Source organism: Chiloscyllium punctatum, chromosome 40 (genome assembly GCF_047496795.1).
Source record: "Chiloscyllium punctatum isolate Juve2018m chromosome 40, sChiPun1.3, whole genome shotgun sequence".
In the NCBI taxonomy this organism is placed as follows: domain Eukaryota; kingdom Metazoa; phylum Chordata; class Chondrichthyes; order Orectolobiformes; family Hemiscylliidae; genus Chiloscyllium; species Chiloscyllium punctatum.
In genome coordinates, this window is record NC_092778.1 from 13,100,723 (window position 1) to 13,125,373 (window position 24,651).

The following is a 24,651-nucleotide window of genomic DNA, read 5'->3' on the forward strand; positions in this document are numbered from 1 at the left end:
TGGTTTGGTCACAGATTTGGTGTCATAAAAGATCCAGAGTTAATCTTCCAACCACACATCTGAGTCATGACCAAGATGATCTATTTCCACCTCATTAACTTAGAGTCATACAACATAGAAGAAGTCCTTTAGCTCATCAGGTCTGCCCTGACCTATCCACAGTAATCCTACTTATACAGTATTTCACTCACAGCCTTAGACATTATGACATTTCAAATGCTTATCCACGAATGTTTTAAAGACTGTGAGGTTTCCCACCTCAGCTACATGCCATTCCTTCCAATCCCCCCTTCCCAGCAGGCAGTGCATTCCAGATTCCCACCTGCTTTGAAATCTCTTGCCCTTCACCTTAAAGTTAACACTGCTCAACATTGACCCTTCATCTAAAGGGAGCACACCCAATTGCCACTCGTACCTCTACTCCTCAGTGGGAGTGGTAATATCACTGGACTATTTATCCACAAACTCAACTAATGTTCTGGGGACCCAGGTTTGAATCTTGCCATTGCAGAAGGTGGAATTTGAATTCAGTTAGAAGAAATTTGGAATTAAGAATCTATTGATGACGATGAAACTATAGTCGATTGTTGGAGAAACTCATCTGGCTCACTAATGTCCCTCAGGGAACAAAATCTGCCATTCTAACTTGGTCTGGCCTACAGGTGACTCCAGGCCTACAGCAATGTGGTTGACTCTCGACTGCCGTCCAAAATGGCTCAGCAAGCCATTTAGTTGAATCAATCACTATGAAGTCTCAAAGAAATAAAACTGGATGGATCACCTGGCATTGACCTAGGAACCATTGGGCAGCACTGTGGCTCAGTAGTTAGCACTGCTGCCTCACAGTGCCAGGGACCCAGGTTCGATTCCAGCCTTGGGCAACTGTCTGTGTGGAGTTTGCACATTCTCCCTGTGTCTTCGTTGGTTTCCTCCCACAGTCCAAAGATGTGCAGGTCAGGTGAATTGGCCATGCTAAATGGCCCATAGTGTTATGTGCATTAGTCAGAGGGAAATGGGTCTAGGTGGGTTACTCTTCAGAGGGTTGGTGTGGACTTGTTAGGCCAAAGGGCCTGTTTCCACACTGTAGGGGAATCTAATCTAATCTCAAAATGTCAACAGCAGAAACTGCCATGTTGACCTTGAAAAGCCTCCTTACTAACATTTGGGGGCCATTGCCAAAATTGGGCTAGCTGACTCACAGACTAGTCAAGCAATAGCAGAATCATCTCTTAGAGACAATGTTCCAGATACCCACCCATCACCATCCCCGAATATGTCCTGTTCCACAGACAGCACAGACCCAGCAGAGGTGGCGGCACAGTTGTGTATAGTTGGGAGGGGGTTGGTCTGGGAGCCATCAACATTGACAAGTTCGCAGATGACACTAAGATGGGTGGAGTAGCAGACAGTGAAGACAACTGTCAGAGAATGCAGCAGAATCTAGATAGATTGGAGAGAGGGCAGAGGAAAAGCAGATGGAGTTCAATCTGAGCAAATGCGAGGTGATGTCTTTTGGATGATCCAATTCAGGAGCGAACTATACAGTAAATGGAAAAGCCCTGGGGAAAATTGATGTACAGAGAGATTTGGGTGTTCAGGTCCATTGTATCCTGAAGGTCACAACAGAAGTCAATAGAGTGGTCAAGAAGGCATATGGCATGCTTTCCTTCATTGGACAGGGTACTGAGTACAACAGTTGGCAGATAATATCATAGTTGTACAAGACTTTGGTTCAGCCACATTTGGATTACTGCATACAGTTCTGGTCGCCACATTACCAAATGGAAGTGGATGCTTTGGAGAAGGTGCAGAGGAAGTTCACCGGGTATGAAGGGCACTAGCTATGAAGAGCGGTTGAGTAGATTAAGATTATTTTGATTAGAAAGACAGAGCTTGAGGGGGGGGGGGGACCTGACTGAGATCTACAAAATCATGAGAGATATAGACAGGGTGAACAGCAAGCAGCTTTTTCCCAGAGTGAGGGATTCAATTGCTAGGAGTCATGAGTTCAAGGTGAGAGGGGAAACATTTAAGGGAGATATGCGTGGAAAGTTCTTTGCGCAGAGGGTGGTGGGTACCTGGAATGTGTTGCCAGTGGAGGTGGTAGAGGTGTGCATGATAGCGTCACATAAGATGTATCTAGACAGATACGTGAATGAGCAGGCAGCAGAGGGAAACAGATTCTTAGAAAATTGGCAGGTTTCGGTAAAGGATCTGGATCAGTGCAGGCTTGGATGGGCGAAGGGCCTGTTTCTGCGCTGTAATGTTCTTTGTTCTTTGTTCTTAGGAAGTCTCATTGCTTCAAGTTAAACATTAGCAAGGAAACCTGCTGATTACCATTTTCCCTCAGTTGATTAATTTTGATCAACACTTGAAGGCAACACTGAGCATGGCAAAGATTCAAAATGTACCCTATGTGGGGAATTTCAATGTCCATCACCAAGAGTGACTCAGTAGCAGTACCACTGAGCAAGCTGATCAGGTCCTGAAGGACATAGCTTCTAGACTGGGTCTGGGGCAGGTGGTGAGGGAATCAACAAGAAGGAAAAACATAATTGACCTCATCCTGGCCAATCTGCCAGATGCAGATGCATCTGTCCATGACACTATCGGTAAGAGTGACCACTGTGCAGATGACGTCCTAGGGTGTAGGTTTGCTCGCTGTTTGATATCCAGATGTTTCATTACCTGGCTAGGTAACATCATCAGTGGCGACCTCCAAGTGAAGCGAAGCTGTTGTCTCCTGTTTTCTATTATATCTTTCTCCTGGATGGGGTTCCTGAGGTTTGTGGTGATGTCATTTCCTGTTCGTTTTCTGAGGGTTTGATAGATGGCATCTAGATCTATGTGCTTGTTTATGGCATTGTGGTTGGAGTACCAGGCCTCTAGGAATTCTCTGGCATGTTTTTGCTTAGCCTGTCCCAGGATAGATGTGTTGTTCCAGTCGAAATGGTGGTTTTTTTTCATCCGTGTGTAGAGCTATGAGGGAGAGAGGGTCATGTCTTTTTGTGGCTAGCTGGTGTTCGTGTATCCTGGTGGCTAACTTTCTTCCTGTTTGTCCTACATAGTGTTTGTGGCAGTCCTTGCATGGAATTTTATAGATGACGTTGGTTTTGTCCATGGGTTGTACCGGGTCTTTTAAGTTTGTTAGTTTTTGTTTAAGAGTGTTGGTGGGTTTGTGTGCTACTAGGATTCCAATCATCAAACCAAAAATCTGGGTTTGCTACGTAGATGGCACCTTTGTCATCACAAAACGAAACAAGATAGAAGAGACATTTAACATCATCAACAACACCCTCACAGGCATAAAGTTCACCAAGGAGGAAGAAACCGACAACAAACTCACATTCCTGGATGTCACAGTCGAAAGAAAGGACAAGGCAGAATTACAAACCTGAGTATACAGAAAACCGACAAACACTGACCAAATACTCAACTACACCAGCAACCATCCCAACACACACAAACGAAGCTGTATCAGAACACTATTCCAATGAGCCACCACACACTGCAGCACAGACGAACTTTGGAAAACAGAGGAGAACCACCTATACAACGTATTCAAGAAGAACGGATACTCAAAATACAGTGCGCAGATTCCTTAAGAACAAACCACGACAAGCAGACCAAACACAGCCAGAAACCCTAACCACCTTACCATACATCAAAGAAGTTTCAGAAATGACAGCCAGACTACTAAGACCCCTCGGAATCCTAGTAGCACACAAACCCACCAACACTCTCAAACAAAAGCTAACAAACTTAAAAGACCCAGTACAACCCATGGACAAAACCAACGTCATCTACAAAATTCCATGCAAGGACCGCCACAAACACTACGTAGGACAAACAGGAAGAAAGTTAGCCACCAGGATACATGAACACTAGCTAGCCCCAAAAAGACATGACCCCCTCTCCCTCATAGCCCTACACACGGATGAAAAAAACTACCATTTCGACTGGGACAACACATCTATCCTGGGACAGGCTAAGCAAAGACATGCCAGAGAATTCCTAGAGGCCTGGCACTCCAACCACAATGCCATAAACAAGCACATAGATCTAGATGCCATCTATCAAACCCTCAGAAAACGAACAGGAAATGACATCACCACAAACCCCAGGAACCCCATCCAAGAGAAAGATATAAATAGAAAACAGGAGACAACAGCTTCGCTTCACTTGGAGGTCACCACTGATGATGTTACCTAGCCAGGTAATGAAACGTCTGGATATCAAACAGCTCAGCGAGCAAACCTACACCCTAAACCTCAACCTGAGCTACAAACCTTCACAAACCTTGCAGATGATGTCCTGCCTTCACATTGAGAATAACGTCCAAAGTTGTGTGGCATTACCACCGTGGCTAAATGGGACAGACTTTGATCAGATCTAGCAACTCAAGACTGGGCAGCCATGATGCACTGTGGGCCATTAACAGCAGAACTTTTCTCCACAATGTGTAACCTCATGGCCCAGCATATCTCCCACTCAACCATTCCCATCAAGCTAGGGGATCAATCCTAGTTCAATGAAGAGTGCAGGAGAGCATGCCTGGAGCAGCACGAGTACCTGAAGATGGGGTGTCAACCTGTGAAGTCATAAAACATACTAAACAACATAAGCAGCAAGTGATAGATAGCGCTAAGTGATCCCACAAGCAACAGATAAGATCTAAACTCTGCCACAACCAGTCGTGAATGGTGGTAGACAATTAAACAACTCACTGGAGAAGGAGGCTCCACAATTAGTCCCATCCTCAATGATGGACGAGCCCAGCACATCAGTGCAAAAGATAAGGCTGAAGCTTTCACAGCAACCTTCAGCCAGAAGTGATGAGTGAGTGATCCATCTTGGCTTCCCCCAGTGGTCTCCAGCATCACAGGTACCAGTCTTCAGCCAATTTGATTCATGCCACATGCAATTAAGAAGCAATTGGAGACACTGGATACTGCAAAGGCTATGGGCCTCATCTTAGCATCTCTCCTGAAAGACGGCACTTTGAACAATGCAGCCCTCCCTCCAGTGCCTCAGACTTAATTTTTGCCCTCATGTCCTGGAATGAGAGTTGAGTCCAAAACCTTGTGACTCAGAGGGAAGGGTACTGGCACAAATTGTCTAGTGTCCATATTTACAGATAACTAAAGTTATAGTTAGGATAGTGAAGAAGGCGTTTGGTATGCTTTCCTTTATTGGTCAGAGTATTGAGTACAGGGGTTGGGAGGTCATGTTGCAGCATTGGTTAGGCCACTGTTAGAATATTGCCTGCAATTCTGGTCTCCTTCCTATCAGAAAGATGTTGTGAAACTTGAAAGGGTTCAGAAAAGATTTACAAGGATGTTGCCAGGGTTGGAGGATCTGAGCTACAGGGAGAGGCTGAACTGGCTGGGGCTGTTTTCCCTGGAGTATTAGAGGCTGAGGGGTGACCTTATAGAGGTTTACAAAATTATGAGGGGCATGGATAGGATAAATAGACAAAGTCTTTTCCCTGGGGTTGGGGAGTCCAGAACTAGAGGGCATAGGTTTAGGGTGAGAGGGGAAATATATAAAAGAGACCTAAGGGGCAACTTTTTCACGCAGAGGGTGGTATGTGTATGGAATGAGCTGCCAGAGGATGTGGAGGAGGATGGTACAATTGCAACATTTAAGAGGCATTTGGATGGGTATATGCATCGGAAGGGTTTGGAGGGATATGGGCCGGGTGCTGGCAGGTGGGACTAGATTTGGTTGGGATATCTGGTCGGCATGGACGGGTTAGACCGAAGGGTCTGTTTCCATTCTGTACATCTCTATGACTCTATGACTCTATTAACAAGGGAAAATTTTAAAATGTTCGTCTTAAGTAGAGAGCTAGTACACAAAAGGGAGCAAGTTTTGCCACAGATAAACAAGCCCCTATAAAACCATGTTGGATGTAATGTATTTGATTATGAGAAAAAACCTTGGAAAGGCATGTATTGACCTTGATTGGATTGCAGTGTAGATTCAATCTCTCTGACAAAAAGCAATGTATGCTAACACAACTGAGATTGATAGAATTTTTACTAGACTCAGATATTAAGAGGAAATGGGACTGAAGTGGATGGATAGATTTAGTAACATATCATTCAAATTCTGACTGAATGGCAGAACAGGTTTGAAGCACTAAATGGCTGGTGCCTGTTCTGAAATATGATTTAGCTACACTGAAGCAATACGTAGCTATGCTGACATCTCTATAATGACAGCTTTTTACAAGTTAAATCTCCAGTCATTCTCTTCATTAATATTGTACTGGGCATAAGGCATCAATGTAAAATTATCCTCCAACATAGTCAAGTCAAGCTCATCAACAAACAAAGCAAGTATAGAAAGAAAAAGGTCAAGGAATGTTTGGAGGCACTGGATAGTGCAAAAACGAGGGCCCTGATAACATTCCAGCAATAGTACTGACGACTTGTGCTCCAAAACTTGACACTCCCCTAGCCAAGAAGTTGCAGTACGGATAGACAACTAGCTTCCAACTAACAATGTGGAAAATTGCTCTGAACATAAAAAGCAGGATAAATCCAACTCAGCCAATTACCACCCCATCAGTCTACTCTCAATCATCAGTAAAGTGATGGAAGGTGTTATCAACAGGGCTATCAGGCAGCATCTGCTCAGCAATAACCTGTGCGGTGAGGCCCAATTTGGGTTCCACCAGGTCGACTTAGCTCCTGACCTCATTACAGCCATGGTTTAAACATATATAACAGAGCTGAATTCCAGAGGTGAGGTGAGAGTGACAGCCCTTGACATCAAAGCCATATTTGACCAAATGTGTCATGAAGGAGCCCTTGTAAAACTGGAATCAACTGGTATCGGGGCAAACTCTCCAGTGGTTGGAATCATACCTGGCATATAGGAAGATGATTGTGTTTGTTGGAGGTCAGTCATCTCAGCTCCAGGACATCTCTGCAGGAGTTCCTCAGGGTAGTGTCCTAGGCCCAACTTTTTTCAGCTGCTTCATCAATGACCATCCCTCCATCGTAAAATCAGAAGTGGGGATGTTTGCTGATGATTGTACAATGTTCAGCACCATTTGTGACTCCCCAGGAACGGAAGCAGTCCATGTCTAAATGCGACAAGATCTGGACAATATCCAGACTTTGCATTTGTGCCACACAAATGCGAGGTAATGAACATCTCCAACAAGAGACAATCTAACCAACAGCTCTTGACATGCAGTAACATTACCATCGCTGAATCTGCTGCTAACAACATACTTGGCGTTACCATTGACCGAAACTCAACTCAGGGCATTTCCCCTCCCCCCACCTTGTCTCAGTCAAATCCCTCGAACTCAGCACCACCTTCCTAAACTGCAATCTTCTTCCTGACCTCTCCGCCCCCACCCCACTCTGGCCTATCACCCTCACCTTGACCTCCTTCCACCTATCGCATTTCCAACGCCCCTCCCAATAGTCCCACCATCCACAAGGCAACAGTCAGGTATGTGATGGAAAACTCCTCACCTGTCTGGATGGATGCAGCTCCAACAACCCAAAAAAAGCTTGACATTATCCAAGACAAAACAGCCAGCTTGATTAGCACCACATCCACAAGCATCCACTTCCTGTACAACCACCGATGCTCAGTAGCAGCAGTGTGCACTGTCCGCAAGATGCACTGCAGAAATTCACCAAAGTTCCTTAGACAGCACCTTCCAAACCCAACACTTCCATCTAGAAGGACAAGGGCAGCAGATACATGGGAACACCACCCCCTGCAAGTTCCCCTCTAAGCCACTCACCATCCTGACTTGGAAATATATTGCCGTTCCTTCAGTTTTGCTGGATCAAAAGTCCCGAAATTCTCTCCCTAAGGGCATTGTGGGTCTACCAACAGCACCTGGATCACGGAGGTTCAAGAAGGCAGCTCACCAAGTACTTTTTCATGAGCAACTAAGGATGGGCGATAAATGATGGCCCATCCAACAACATCCACATTCAATGAGTGAATAAAAAAATCTCCCTCCTTAGCTTCATGACCTGACTATTCCAGTGCATGTCTAACTAATCCCCACATGCTACCCTCCATAAACTTGAGGCTTTGAAATTCACTTCCATATCTCTCTGCCTCTCCATTTCCCTCTCTGCCTTTAAGATAGCTTTTAAAGAAAAATATCTTTCACCAATCTTCTGTCCATCTTCTCAGATATTGCAGTGCTAATTGCTTTATGGCTTTGTTTCTGTGACGTACTTTAAAACATTTTATTACATCCAAGGGGCTACATAAATATAAGTTTGAAGTTGTTGTTATGGGGAGGTGGTGACATACTGGTAATACCAGTGGGTTATGGACTAATGTTCTGAGGACATTGATTCCAATCTTATCACAGCAGCTTGGATGAAAAAGCTGGCCTAATGGCACCTATATGACCACAGTCACTTGTTGTAATAATATGAATGTCTCTTCACTAATGTCTTTTCAGGAACAAAATCTGCCATCCTTAGCGGATCTACATGTGATTTCAAACACAATGCAATATTGAAGACTCTTTACTGCCCACTGGGCAATTAGAAATGTACAAAAATACTGGTCTAGTCTACAACACATACATGCCATGAAGTATGTTTTTAAGAAATCTCCTACATTGTGCCAGCAATTATTCAGCTTTCCATCACAGAGCAGAAGAAGAGTCATATTGGACTCAAAATGCTAACTCTGCTTCTCTCTCCACCTGACCTGTTGGGTTTCCCTTTGTCTTGAAACGTGCCTTGCTATCAATTTATGCTTAAATATTCCAACACAGATATACCCCAGAGGACTTCCTCAAGAAGAGATTAAGAAGTTGGGAATAATCCTTACCGTGTACACCATTGATGATATCAGCCAGTGGAACATAACAGATCCTGATGTACTTGCAGAAGCAGTACAGAACACTGGAAGTGCCGCAATGGTAAGGAGCTGCACTGGGTTTACAAACTCTCACTTAAATGGTATAATAATTCCTGTGTCATAGGAATAGACCCTTCAGCCCCTTCAGCCAATTGAATCATTCCGTTAGATCACAGCAGATCCATATAACTTTTGTTCATCAGTAATAAAATTCTACTATCCTAGAACTGTACAATCCAGCCCATTGAGACTCAGATTGTTTTATTTTGAAGTTGCTCTCCTCCCACCTCCTGCATACTCCTATCCTTAAATTCTTTCTCCTGTGAATATTGGTCTGAATCCCTGATGAAGATTGCTACTCAATCTGTAATCATTGCTGCAATGAGGCAGCATACTCCAAATCTCGACAGCTCGTTGTGTGAGAAACATTGCCTCCCAATTGCCTCTGTTTCATTTGCAAATCGCTTTGAGTCTGAACCAATCTCTAATTTGAAATATCTTTCTGGTTTCAGACTATCGCATTGCAGTCACACTATCTGAAAGAACTTGGGGTATTAGATGCGACTGCATTAAATGTAATTGATGGCCCAATGCTGTGTACAGCCAGTGAAGAGAAACTAGAAACCATTTCTCGCACTGAGCTCAGGTGAGTGTTGCATTCTCTGAGATGTATCATTTTAGCACATCTCTGATGTAGGCTTTGCCTCCAACTAAGCTGGAGTCTGGCATCTTTACACCCTCAGGTACACGTTCTGAGACAGTGATGGTATATTGAGTATCTTTTAACAGTACACTGACATACCATCCTTGAGACGTGGCACTGAAGCCTGTATTCTTCAGGTTAAACATTAGCACTTTTCTTTGTAGCTCAGCTGGCTCGATGAGTGGAGTTTGGTGCAAAATAAAGCCGACTGCATGGGTTCAAACCCCTTACTGGTTGTGGTAGTTCAAGGGGTTCTGCCTCCTCCCCTTATCCCACACTTGTGGACTGGTTTCCCTCCATCCAGACCTAACTGATTGACTCTCTTTAGTAGAGAGAGGCGTCTATGGTCGTTGATGGCTCCTCACCTATCACTTCTTTGCCAGTTCAGCCTGTCCAGTAAAAATACACAAAAGCATCTGATAAAGAGCTGGAAGCATGCACAACAACAAATGTTGACTTTTACCACAACTTGCCTTCGAGCCTGGGCAGCGTTAAACTTGAGGATTCCAGAAAGTGTCAGGTAAAACATTACAGTAGCAACTATGATAGCAATTAACAGCAAAGGAGCATCTCATGTGAGCAAGTGGCTCCTTGTTCAGGGGGTCAAATTAAACACTTCCGTAATGGGTAGGATTATCATAAATGTTTCTAAGAAAAGCACTTACCTTTACAGATCACAACCTCAGCATATCCTAAAGTGTTGATGTTATTGACAAATACAATAGGCAATTTCTGCACAGCAAGTTTCCACACGAAACAGAGAAAATCACCAGGTAATAAGTTTTAGTGATGTTGATCAAGGAGTTAATATTGGCCAGGGAGAATGTCTCTATTGTTCCTGGAATAGTGCTATGGAATTGTTTATATAGAGTCATACAGCACGGAAACAGGCCAGTCAGTCCAACGCATCCATGTTGACGAGATATCCCAAACTTAACTAGTGTCATTTACCTGCATTTGGTCCATATCCCTCTAAAGCTTTCCTGTTCACATACCTGTCCAAATGTCTTCTAAATGTTGGAATTATACCCACTTCTACCAATTCCCCTGCCAGTTCATTCCATGCATGCTCTACCCTCTGTGTGAAAAGTCTATCAGACAGGATCTTCATTTAACATCTCTTAAAGTTGGCACATCTGACAATACAGTCCTCCCTCAGTGCTGCACAGAAGTGTCACCAGCATTTTGTATTCAGTTCCCCCAGTGTAAGACTGACACCTACAACCTTGTGACGCAGAGACAAGTATGCCCCTTGCCATTGCTGTGTGATGGTTTTGTTTCTAATCTCTTTTTATGGTCTGCACATTGTTGTCTCCAACTCATATGTAAGCAAATAATTGTTATTGAATCTGTTGCTACATATGTTCAAACTTGGATATCTTCTGCCTAATGGAAAAGGGTGGAAGAGCGTATAACCAGGGTGGGAGGGGTCTTTGATTTTGTTCATTGCTTACCCAAGGCAGTGGGAAGTGTAGATGGTGTCAATGGATGGAAGGCTGGTTTGTGCGATGGACTGGACTGTACTCACAACTCTCTGTATTTTCTTGCGGTCTTAGGAAGACTAGTTGCCAAACCACACTGTGAAGCATCCAGAGAGGATGCTTTTTATGGTGTATCTATAAAAATTGGCAAGAGTCCTTTCAGACATGCTGAATTTCCTAACCCTTCTGAGGAAGTAAAGGCATTGTTGTGCTTTCTTGACATGTTGTGTCGACATGGACAAGGACAGATTGTTGGTGATCACCACTCCCAGGAACGTGATGCTCTTGACCATCACCACCCCAGCACCATTGATACAGACAGAGGTGTGCCCTCCACTCCACTTCCTGAAGTCAGTGACCAGCTCCTTCGTTTTGTTGATGGAGATTTATAGTCTTTGTACCTATCTTGGAAACGAACATCCCCCTCCATCACCTCATTAATAAGATACATATCAACATTTTAAACCAAAATGAGGGCGCCGACCCCATCTGGGGTCACAAGCTCCATGGTAACAATGGCTGCTGTGGGTGTCTGACCGAGTTCAGCTCTAAAAGGCAGCCATTCTCAGGACAACCCAGTGCCCCAGCTCTCACAGATCTCTATCCTGCACCCATTGGGGTCCTTCTATCTCCATTCTCACAGATCTGTACCAGCTCTCCACATTCACCATTCTCTCAAATCTCAATGAGGGGTCAGAACAGTTTTCAAGGCTCAAGAATGGGACCATGGTTTGAAAATGTTTGGAAAACACTGTCGTAAACTCTGATTAACTTGCCTATCGATTGGTGAGCCCTGGTTCCCACTGTGCCCATTCGCTAACCATTGTGTTAAATGGTTAGTGAATCAAATCTGCAGTCGAAGCCCTGTTTCTCTGGTTTCTTCAAAAGCACGGTGCCCCCCCGTGAAGTCTACATGGTGTGTTCAAGCAACCAGCTTAAAGGTTAGACTGTTACTACTGACCCAAGGCAAGACATGGACTAATGAGATTCTCTGTAAAATGAGAAGGACATAGCTCCTCATTTTGAACTAAGGGAATATGATTGGTTTAGTCAAAATACACAGTACCATCATTCTGAAAAAGGGTTTTAACATAATGTCCTAACCATTCTGTCACAGGAAAGTGAAGCCAATTGATATTTCTGCATGTTCTCAGGCAAAGAAAGGAATAATTTTTGGGATTGCTAAACATGCATTCCAGCATCACACTGCTAACCGGCAAACCTATTATAACATGATGAAACCGTACCTTGGTAAGTAATATTACAATCTGACAAATTTAGTGTCTAGATTACTTTTTGAGGATATTGTTAAAGTTGAAATATTTAACAACATTCACAATATTTAATAACTGCAATATTTCTGCTCTTCTTTCTGAATTTTTTATAGTGGTTTTTAATTAACATGTATTCATGATCAGACACTCACATTCACCTTCAGAGACACATGCTGCATGTACTGACAAACATTCACATACACACAGACTTTAACAGATATGTATGCAAACACACATCTATAGACACATTCACACACCATTCACATACACACACTCACATGTAAACATGCACACAAATATATTCCCATGCACACACTTACATTCACACATTGGCACCACACTTCCACACACGTGTACATGAGCAATCACACATACACACATTTCAGGCAAATGCACGCGCACACATTCGCACATACACATTCTGACACATACTCACACATATTAACACAAATGCATAGCCACACTGAAGTAACAGTCTTTCTATTGTCCTGAAGGCGGTGCTACAGCAGCTGACCTGCGGATTTTAGCTATCAGCAGGATCAACATGGACTATGAAACATTCGTGAGACTCAATCCAGCTGAAGTAGAAGTAGGTACCAATGGAAAATTTGAATTTGTCCTGAGCTGTTGGGTCTGCATTTTTATTTGAAGCACTTTTCTTATAGATTATTAAATGCGGCAAAATAATGAAACCTCCAGTCTAGTTTCCGAGAGCTGAAACCCAAATTCTTCTCTCAATGTTTCGAGCTGATCTTTCCAGCTCCCGTAATGGTGGAGTCGGAGGCGACAGAGAGATGAGGAAGTGGTTAACTGGGTCGGCTCCCTGAGGCTTTCCAGCTGCCCAGAGCTGTTTCCCCTGGGTGGACAGAGCCCACAATCGACTGCCCAAATCATGGAGCCCCTGGGCTGCCAATTAAGTCGATTATGGATGAAATCGGGTCTGATTTGGTGACACACCAGCACTTTGTCAAGAACAGAGTGCCCATCCCACTTGCGGAGTCCATCATCTCTGTGGAAATAGTCTCCTTGCTGACGGCAGAAGAAACCATTGGAGATGGAAGATCTTCTCTAGTAGATCTAGAGAAGAGACTACCGGCAGGAAAAACCATACCCACAGCCCAGCTGATGCCATTAGAAGGATTGCCCCTCTGATTCAGGAGAATTATTTGCCCGGAATAACTTTAACTTTAACTACCTGCTTCTGAGAGCTCTTGCAGGTGGAAGTGCCCACATAGCCTCTGATGTACCTCTGCAGCACCTACCTCTCCAAATGAGACCACTATCAGCTCCTAGAGTGAATCACTTTTGCATTCCGAGAGCCAGTATTAAACATTTAAATGCTAAATGCCACATCATAAGGGTTTTATTGTGGCTGCAAAATAAATGTATCAAACAATTATTTTAAGTATTGATTCCTGGGAGCAGTGGGTGCTTTATGTACAAAGAGAGATATTTTTGTGCAAGAATGAAAACAAACAGTAAATGGTGTTGAGCTGCTGCTTGACTGCCCAGTTTTCACTCAGAATGTTGGCCTGAATTGCTGATTACTATAATCGGATCTTTCCCTCACATACTAAAATAGCGACTTGTACACACACTCAAAATGAAATTCTATACGGCAATGTAAAGTATGTATGGACCAGGCCAGACCCCCTCAAAGCATTTCAAGAAGGTAGCCCTGACCCCACCTTTTCTCGTTGTTGTAAGCAGATGTAAGGTGGATATTCCAGGAGTGATGCAGCCGAGTGGGTCAAACTACTCAGTTTTAAACAAACCAGAATTTATTTGCAGACTACCAAATGAAACACAAGAGAAAGATAGCAGAATTTAGAATAGCAGTTCTTTGAAAATCCGACCAAGATCATATCCCCCGCAGCTTAACAAAGAGCTGTTCTGATTTCTGACGGCACTCCATAAACACACCCCTTGGTTAAAAAAAAAGGTAAATTCAAACACAGGTTCTTACAGGAGAGAAAGATTGCAGAGAGGATCAGCCAGCGATCATTGGCTAAGACATGGAACCTTTTTTTCCCCTAGCAGCTTCTCGGGGTACCCAGCTAAAATCTAAACCAAACTAGAAAAATCCTTGAACTGGGAGAGCTGGCCACTCCCCTTTCATTGTACAAGTATTTTAAAAAACCTAAATGCTCTTTTCCCTGATTGTTGCCTTAGGCAGTATCTGTTGGCCATCATCAAAGTAGCCTAATGCCAGACAAATCGGAACCTCTGCCTTTTACAACCCCTTTTGAAAGAAAATCCAAGGACAACATAACCTTGTTATAGGAGCAGCAGCATCACAAAATCATGTTCAAATGAAGGGCTAGAGCATGCTGGCTACCACACTGGCACATGTCAGTTGCCATAGGAACCAAATGAGGCAGTGCCCAGGGTTTCAGATGTGGTACTGAAGGACCTGGGCAAGGAGGTCCTAATGGAGAAAGGTTGTTCTTTGCCGGTAAAGGATCACAGTTATGCCTAGTGTCCTGCAGCACCACAAGCTGCTCTCCCTGGCCTCACCTACTGCCATTCCTCATACACAATACAGGCAGTAAGTGCTGATGAACAGCCACTCCCTCGATATCGTCTGGTACCTGCCATAATGAAGCTGCAAGGTGGAGTATTACGGTGCTCCCCTTTATCAGGATGATGACCTCAGAGAATTCCCAAAACACTTGTGGATAGTGTTGCTGACACCTTGAATAATTGGCCCAGAAAGTCTTCCCAACACGTTTCAAAATCCTGCTTTAAACTTTAGCAGTGATTGGAAAGTAAAAGGCGATTCAAAGCTTTAGTTAGTGCTTGAAATCCTCTTCAGTAAGAATAAGCTCTGTAGCTCTCTCTCTCTAAATTTGTCCATCTCCTCCATTAAGTAGCTCCTTAAGCCAGGCTTTTGGCAATCTGGCCTTCTCATCTCTGTTGGGCATTAGATCATAATTATAAGATCATTAGAAAAGAAATAGGAATTGGCCATTCAGTTCGTCAAATCTGCTCTGCTACTCGATAGAATCACAGCTGGCCTTAACTCCAGTTGCCTCCCAGTTCCCATTACTCATAACTGTCTTGTAGATCACACCTTCAGTACTTGCAATCACTCTGCCTTCACTTTAGCTTTTGAAAGAGAATTCTAAAGGCGAACTGCCTCTCAGAGAAAGAATTCCTCCTCATCTCAATCTTAATTAGACACCCCTTATTTTTGAAACCTTTCCACCTAGTTCTCGATTCTCATGGGAAACAACTACTTTGTTGAAACCCTTCTGAACTGAAACGTTTCAGTAAGATCATCTCGTATTGTTTTAAACTCTGGTGAACACAGGCCCAACCTTCTAGCCTTATCTCATACACCGCTTTGACTTAGGAATCAGCCTAGTGAACCCTCTGAACCACTTCCAATACTCCTAATGTAAGGAGCCCAAAACTGTACCCGGGGCTCACCAGTGCCCTGTACAAGAATGTTCCTACTTTTGCACTCCAATCCTCCACTTGCCTTCCATTTAGTAGATGTGCTATCATGCTATCATTTGACGTACAAGGATGCCAAGATCCTTCTGTCTCTTGTTATTACACTCCTGTGAAGCATCTGGATTTATTTTAACACATTAAAGGCCTTGTATAAATTATTGCAGTTGTTTATTCCCAGCGAGCTGCTTCTTGCTCGGAGAGGAAATTAGATCAGGTCTTCTCATCGTCAAAGTGACAAAGACCCATCAATCCTCGGGGTGGTCGTTCTAATTGCACATTTCAAGCCCTTCAGCCAGTTGGCAGTTTGTGTTCAGTGCAACATTTCAGCATGAGGCCACATCGGAGATTCTTCAGCATCTGAAGTTCCAGGGGAAAATCACCGCCTTATTTTAAGGCGGAAAGATCATCAGCCAAATTTTACACAATGGAACTGTATCATTAGCTTTCTCATTATCCGTTCACGTTAATTTTCAATGCTTTGGAAAGTTCTTCATAAAACAACTCAGTTAAGTTTAGTTTGGGATGTTCCTTCATATTGACCATACTTCCACAAAGAAACACCATCATTTCCTATCATGAGAGAGTTACAAGTGCTGATCATCCTTTTTAAATGCTAATCTTGCATTAACATTGCTAATTTCTAGCTGTCCTAAGAAAGGAGGGGATGGACCTTTCCTTGTACTTCTTTGCCAGTGATTTAACATTGTGAAGTACAAATCACTTTGGAAGAGAGTTAGGAATGAACCACAAAGGAAATCAGGAAATGCTGGAACCAGATCTGGCAGATCTATTTCGAGAGAAATAGAGGTAGTGATTCTTCCATCAGATCTGTGAAAAGGAATTGGGTTCAGAAAAGAGTTACCAGGATGTTGCCAGTAATGGAAGGTTTGAGTTATAAGGACAGGCTAGATAGGCTGGGACTCTTTTCACTAGAGTGTAGGAGGTTGAGAGGTGACCTTACGGAGGTTTGTAAAATCTGAGGGGTCTAGATAAGGTGTCTTTTCTCTAGGGTCAGGGATTTCAAGACCAGGGGCCCTGTCTTTAAGGTGAGAGGAGAGAGGTTTATAAAAGACATGAGAGGTGATTTTTGTTTTTACACAAAGGGAGGTTTGTGTGTGGAATGAAGTTCCAAAGAAAATGGTGAATGTGGGTAAAGTTACAATGTTGAAAAGATATTTGGACATGTATATGAAGAAGAAATGTTTTGGAGAGATATGCATCAAGGGCAGGCAGATGGGGCTAGTTTAGTTTGGGAGTATGGTCAGCATGGGCTGCTTGGGCTGAAGGGTCTGTTTCCATGCTGTTTGACTCAATGAGTAGGTTTTAAGCAAGTGAAGGGAGGGAGTGTTAGTAGGGGAAGATCTGTGACCTGTGGAGGACAGGCTCCAATAATTAAGAAACATTTCATTGGTAGTAATGGGACAAGTAACAAAACTAAACACATGCCTAGATGAGGTGTTGGTGGCCGGACTATTGCTCTCCAACTGAAAGGTAAAGGGAATAGGAAGAAGACAAGAAGAAATCAAACCAGGGGCAAAAATATAAATCCAAATGGGGTCAGAGCTTATGATCTAAGTGTGTGTGTGTGTGTGTGTGTGTGTGTGTCGAACTTGCTTTAAGCTTCCTTGGAAGACTGTAGCAGGCCAAGGTGAGAAAATTAGGACAAGGCAGAGATGACAGGTGACGGGAAGCATTCCATGTTTGGTTTTCCCATTGTAAAGAGGACAATATCGGGAACATTGAAGGAGCTCAGTGATGTTACCAGAACTTCAAGGATCAGAATATATATATCATTTCACATCTTTATAACAGAATGCAAGTTTTTTTTTACCTAAGTCATTCTCCACACTGAGGAGAACAGTAGGTACAATCAGGTTTGATTGATACCATCATGGGAGCAGGATACAAGTATTTTATCTGACAACTGTGCTGTCCCTAAGGATACAAATATTTACTCCTTTCAAAGCTCAGAACTACTAAGGTGGTGAGTATTGTTTCACCGTGCAGCAGGCTGCTCAGGAAGCTGTTTTTACAGGCCTTCCTGGTGATTTTCATCTCAAAGTAGATGAGAGAGTGAGACCTACTGAGCTTATGCTTAGAAGAACTCCAGCGGCCTTTAAATCCAGCCTTAAATCAAGATAGAGAAGCTGGAGAAGAAGAGAGAAATCAAGGAAGTGGTAATGCCTGCAGACTGGATTAGCAGCACGATAACACAGACTAGAACAAGGAAAACTGAGAGCATGAGTTAATCCAGATGATTTCAACTGAAAATATTTCACCAGCCGATCACAAATATTGAAGATATTTTACCCCCAGTAAGCCAAGGTGTAGGTTTTATTGCCTTGAATAGAGAGGATGGATACTGGCAAATGAAACTGATGAAACCAAATTCTAGTTACCATTGGGGTGGCACAGATAATTAGATATGCCATTTGGTATTTTCCCTGCTCCAGAAGAATATTCATGTGGACCAGCCAATTATATTTCTAGAGTAGACGGCAATTGTAAACACTGTGCCCATCATTGGATGTGGACAAATGTACCTACCAAAGCCATGGAAAGTAGACTAGTCCAATGACTAATGTCCTGTTGTAGACAAACTACCTTTCCCAGTGGTACAAAAAGAAGACAAGAATAGTCACAGTAGTGAGTCACAAAGATAAAGTGAAAGCCAAATTTTGCTTTGACAAAGTTGCCAACTCATTTCCAGAATTATTGATCTGATTAGAGTGAAAATATTCAACACTCTCAACAAAATTCAATTGACTGGGCACTTTGAGACTGATGTAGAGATACTGTCACTTTGATCGTATACAGTGAAATGAGAATAAGCAGCTAAACTGACATCACCACAAACATCGTTATTTAACTAGAGAAGCTGCAATGTCTAACGGCTGATGAGAAAGGAATGATGGTACTAACTGCACAAGCTACAGAGTCTATCATCAGTAAATGGCTCAGCAGCAGCACCACTGCTGTAACACCTGCAATGACATTTGCTGGCGAAGGAACACCACCTCAGGAATAAACTAAAACAGATGCACAAACAATGATAATTTGCACTTATACCATTAGAAGACTTGGATGCTTCAAAGATGACGCATGCAATGCATGACCAGAGATAGCCAAAGATGTACAAATAGGGGTGAACAAACAGCTTTTGTTCCGAAAATGAATAATGCTGGAAATCACAGCAGGTCAGGCAGCATCTGTAGTAAGAGAGAGCAAGCTGATGTTTCAAGTCTGGATGATTCTTCATCAGAGCAAACAGTTTTGTTCGTGAGAGATCATTTTCTTTATAGATCATGGATTTTGGATAACTTGCAATTGCAAATGATAGTGCAGGCATTTTATAATATTTTTTGAAAGAAGGTAGTTTGGGTAAATCAACTTATGAGCACATGATACACTGTGACTTCAGATGTGGTTGGTCTCAGCTTAGAGGGGGCGGTATTAAAGTAAGCGCATGGGACACCGATCATCTTACATGATTGCCGATCTCTTTCAGAAACTCTCTGCTCAGAGACTGCGTGGGCTTCTTGGTAGAAACCTTAATTATCTGAAAGAAAATGAAAGCCAAGAAATAGTGCAGCATTGGGTTGACTCACACACAGCGGCTGAGGTTATGAGTCTGGACATTGGACTTCGAAAAGGAGAATCTTCAGCAGAACTGGGAACCTTTCCCTTTCAGGATTTGCTGATACCAGGTGAGGAGGGATGGACAGGTTTTCCTCTGCTCCCACTCCTTGATTGACCACAATGAGTTTTGGAATATTTTAGAAAAGAGTGCTGGATTGCCAATTCTGCCTGTATTTGACTGCTTGTGGTAATTAAATTGGGTAGAAATTCTTGCGTTAAACTGTAAAGGGTTAGTTTTATTATTGAAACCCATTCTAGAGATATATTATAAACATATTAAAAATGTACAATTACACACCACCTCCCAGCAAGGCAGAAACACACTTAGTCCCCATGCAAAATGGAAACACAATTTTGCAGAGTATCAGCTGTGAAATTTGGCCAAGTGAGAAATAGTAATCATAAATAGAATCATTAAGGGTTCATTAGTTGAGTCCAGATGTTTCGGTTTTGTTGCAGTGATGTGGGCATCACTGCCCATATCAGTACTTATTGCCCATCACTAACTTCCTTTACCTTGAACTGTTGTAGTCCATGGCATGTAGAGGCACCCACAGTGCTATCGGGGGGCAAGTTGCAGGATTTTGACCCAGCGCCAGTGAGAATGAAAGACAATATCACTCAAAGTCAGGAAGGTGTATATCTTGGAGAGGAATTTGCAACTGGTGGTACACCCAAGTGTCTCTGCTGCCCTTGTCTCCTTAGTAATAAATGTGACAGGTTTGGAAGCTGTGTCTGTTGATGCATTTTGGCATTGTGCATCAGAGGCAAATGGAGCAAATTTAAAAGGTGGTGATTATTTGCCAGTCAAGTAGGCTGTTTTGTCCTGCATGGTGTTGAGTTTCTCACTCACCGTTCTAGAAAATTTGACAGCTATTAGCAGAAAGTCTTTGCCCGCTGTAGACACTTTACTCAGGAAAAGGGGGTGCAGAACGTAGATGAAATGTTGATGCGAGAGAGGGTCCAAAGTGGCTGCTCTACTGCAGAATCAACAGTGAACTGTAAGCTGAAATCCAACCCACACATACCACAAAGCAGTGACAAACATGAACCACTCTCTGTCTTGGCCAACAGAAGTTCAAAACTGTGTGAATTCTGAAAGATTAATGCAAGTCTACAGTTTTTGTGTCTCCCTAGGGTAGAATGTGAATTAACAGATGCTTCAAAAGGTGTCCATCATTTATTTATCATAAAGGTGTGTTCCTTTAAAAAGGTTTATGAGCAGCTCATAAAACTGCAAATTAACATTTCACATCTTTATAACAGAATGCAAGTTTTTTTTTACATAAGTCATTCTCCACACTGAGGAGAACAGTAGGTACAATCAGGTTTGATTGATACCATCATGGGAGCAGGATACAAATATTTTATCTGACAACTGTGCTGTCCCTAAGGATACAAATATTTACTCCTTTCAATGCTCAGAACTACTAAGGTGGTGAGTATTGTCATAGTCACAAAAACTTCCATTTATAAATAATTACATTGAAATGCGCATAGGAAAAAATTAACAACCCATCATTTTACACAACTGGAATACAGAATGTAAAAGAAATTCAGTTTGAAGAGTGAACCCCCTGTTCTTCAGTGTCAAGTGATATTTTGGAAAGATGATATTTTACACTAAAAGAAAGTCTTGAAAACAGTTGCACAGCATAACTATTTACAATGTGCTTCTTTATTTCAGATTATGCACTAAATAATTTAGCTTCAGTCAAGAACAACAATCTTTTGTCTTCCACTTACATTGCTGTGATGGGAATCATATTGCAGTATGTATGATAACTGGGATTCAGCCTGCCTATGCTGTCTGGCATGTTAAATGGAAAATACCAGAACTTCTGGCGTCAAGAATCTAGAGAGGGATATGCATACAAGGTGGATTCTGTTTGTAACAACCCACTCTGGGCTAGCTTTGACAATTTCTAGACAAATCCATGGTGGGTACAAATACAGGTAACAGCTTTGGGTTGTCACTGGAAATATAGTGAACTTCCTCAGATGTGCTCTTGATCTGCAGCTATAATCTTGCCGAAGTGGTGTGGGAACACCATTTTGGGATGAGCTCTAGGGAAATTCTCAGCTTGCATCTTATTTGTTTATATGGTCCGTCAGTAAAATTTCAAGCAAGGTCCAGCCAGGGCCTGAGGCCTACCAGGCTAACCCCTGTCACTGCCATTCCCCCTACAATGTATTGCTTATCATTAAAACTTGGTCAGTATTTACGTAAGATCTTCTTTTCTCTCTTTAGAGTCGTGGGGTGGGATCTGGGCTTCTTTCCTTTGCATGGTGTTTGTAGTGAAAACACAAATGTGTATGTAAAAATAGCATAATCTCATTATAAACATTGAATAAAAGTGACTGAAGAACCAATTGTGTCATATCTTGGCTTTTCACTTTGTCATTAAAATAACTCTAAACCATGTTTGTCATTCCTGTTTGGTGGACTCCTTATGGAATGGATGCATAATAATATGCAAAATATTTTCCTTGACTCTTTACAGAACATTATAAATACCTTTGATTGTGAAGAGATGCTGTTGCTTAACCAGAGTACACGTAGCGCCACGTTCTGTGCAAAGCCCTGTGCCAGATTAGAACCAGATTACTTCCTTGAAGGTGACAATTAGGGCCACTGGCCATCCTGACTACACACTATGTATCTCTATATAAATGTCCATCAGTCTTTCCCTATACTCCATCCTATTCAAGCTGCCACCTAACCTGTTATGACAGTCTATGGGGGGAGCAAGAATCAACATAATGCCCTCTCCCTGGGCCTGACCTGAGCCCACTTGTTCCCAGTAACTCACTGTGTGCAGGTTCCACCTTGCCCACTGCCCATCAAGATTTATAGAGTGGACATTTCTGAGGTGATAACTGCGCCTGCCAGACAGCATGATGCTCAGTCATTCTCTGCCCTCAGCCTCGGATACCATTGGCTGATCAAAAGGCAGTTTTTGAGTATTTTCAAGCATACATACAGCATGCATTCACTACTCTTGTCTGCTCTGGTGAAACCACTGAGCTTCTTGTAGCACTGAATCCACTTGTTCCTTCTTCCTCCACAGTGTGTCCCTGCAGGGTTTCATTGCCCCATGAGGGAAGAGAATCTCTCTCTCCTCCTATCCACCTTCTGCAGGAAGACCTCCAGCAAGGCAACCAAGAAATTGGCTCTCTGGTCTGCTTGTCATTTCAGACAATCCCTCAATATCTGCCATTTCTAATATTCTTGGCATCGTTCAACAAATGCAAAATATTATTCAGACTGCAGAAGCAGAGGAAACTGCTTTATTGGAAAGCAGAGCTTTTTTGGAATGCGCCTTGCTGTTCTGTATGCTGTGATCTCCCACAAGGTTGTACAAGAGACCAAATCATATGATGTTGCATCTGTTTGTGTGATGATGTACAGTGTATGCGATGAGCATGTTAAATGATTAAAGAATTAGCCCATTATCCAATGTAACATAATAATAAGTACTGGGAATGCTGGAAGTCTGAAATGCAAACCAGAAGTGCTGGAGAAACTCAACAGGTCTGGCAGCATCTATGGAGAGAGAAGCAGAGTTCATGCTTAGAGCACAGTATGACACTTCTTTGGAACTTTTCCACCAAAGCCAAGAGCATCTTACTTCTATGTTTGAACTGGTCCATCCCAGGACATTCCCATGGTCATAATGGAAAGCCAGATAACATCAACAGTTCTTATACCTCCTGATGGGGAATACAGTAACTCCAAGAGACCTGGCTACCAAACAGAATATCCCTCCTCTGGAACAACATTTGGGATGCCCAAATGCAATTGGTGCAAGTGCTGCTAAATGTCATCTTTTGTATTGACCACCCCATCATCTTGATGAGTAAACCATCAACCATGATGAAGTAGTGTCAGCTTTGAAAATAGGATTGTGTGGCATAGTCTTCCTTTGATGCAGTACTCTCTTACCCGGGCACTTTCTCAATCAGATCTCTATACAACTCGAAATTCATTCAGTCCTTGCACTGTTGCTGGCAGACCTGTAGGCATGGTCAATGCGAAGGCTTTGACATCCTCAACAGACCTCTTGTTCTGATCTTGCCACTGGGATACAAGTCAAAGCATCCACTGTATTTTGCTGCCTTTCTGGAACATATTCTGTCATAGCATCAAAGCTTATCATCCTGAGCCTGAATCATTGTTCACCTGCAGGCATTTTTGCCTACTCCTTAGAAGGTAAACGTGTCACTAAGGGCTTGTGTTCTGGGTCCATGCTGAAGTGGCGACCAATTCCTTCACACAGGAAGCTAACTCTTCTTTCATGACCATTGTATATGTCTCTCCAGTCTCTCTGTGACTGGGATGCATAGTCAGCTGGTCTACACTTTCCATCAACCTGCACCTAAAAGAGTACAGCTCCCATTCCTGTAGAAGGTGCATCAGCAAAAATGGTAGATTGAGTGAGCTAAGAAACTCTGAGATTTCCTCAAAAGATTTTCTGTTGTGTTTCCTCCTAGCACCTTTCGTTGTCATGACAGCTGGCATTGTGGCTGGTTTTAAGTAACTCCTCACATGAGCTCAGGTCCATTGCATCACTTTGAATGAGCTCAGGGCAACTAGGCATTCGGATCCCTGCATTTGATTTGGGGATCTATTCAATGTAACTCAAATGTCAATCTTCATCTTTGACTGAAGGTGTGAATAATCCAAGAGTGCTTCAAGTTATATTATTACAAGCCTCCCTCTTAAAGATCTATTTTCAAATAAAATGCTGCCTTCTTGAAATGTTTATTTCTGACATCACCATATGCAGAGAAAAGTTACAGTGCCAGGAACAGGGACAGGGTCAGATTTTTCTATTTCAACCATGAATGGCCATTTATATGTGACTTCCCTCTTAATCAACTTTAAATGAAGTACATTACTCCTGCTCTGAAAAAATGGATATTGCTTCTAGAATCTCTCAAACCTGTGTCTGTCTCTGCCAAGAGGGACAAGGGAAACCAAAGCATTGGGGAGCTCCATCATGTCCCAGTTCCCTCTCACACATCCACCATCCTGACTTGGACACATTGTAGGGAAGCATTCAGTTCAGTTCAGTTCAGTGCACAGAATGCAGCAGTTCAAGACAAAATCTCAATGTTATCGTTTCAGATGAAAGTAGAGATGGACAATAAATGCTGACCCTGTCGGTCATGATAATGTCCCAGTGTTATCTTAAAACCTGGAAGATGAGTAGCAGTGAAGGCAAAGGGT

General features: G+C 42.8%; 1 protein-coding gene across 2 annotated transcripts in view; it reads left to right on the forward strand.

The window, feature by feature from the left end:
- LOC140464759 (mesothelin-like protein) overlaps positions 1 to 21,740 on the forward strand; it is a 39,272-nt gene extending 17,532 nt beyond the window's left edge. For both annotated transcript variants that reach the window (XM_072560255.1, XM_072560254.1), the window contains exons 6-11: positions 8,777 to 8,923; positions 9,375 to 9,508; positions 12,164 to 12,297; positions 12,815 to 12,909; positions 19,288 to 19,486; positions 21,106 to 21,740. In XM_072560255.1, coding sequence (XP_072416356.1) covers positions 8,777 to 8,923; positions 9,375 to 9,508; positions 12,164 to 12,297; positions 12,815 to 12,909; positions 19,288 to 19,486; positions 21,106 to 21,200 — 804 coding nt within the window. In that variant the 3' untranslated portion in view covers positions 21,201 to 21,740. The remainder of the gene's footprint in view (positions 1 to 8,776; positions 8,924 to 9,374; positions 9,509 to 12,163; positions 12,298 to 12,814; positions 12,910 to 19,287; positions 19,487 to 21,105) is intronic.
- Positions 21,741 to 24,651: the final 2,911 nt, after the last annotated feature.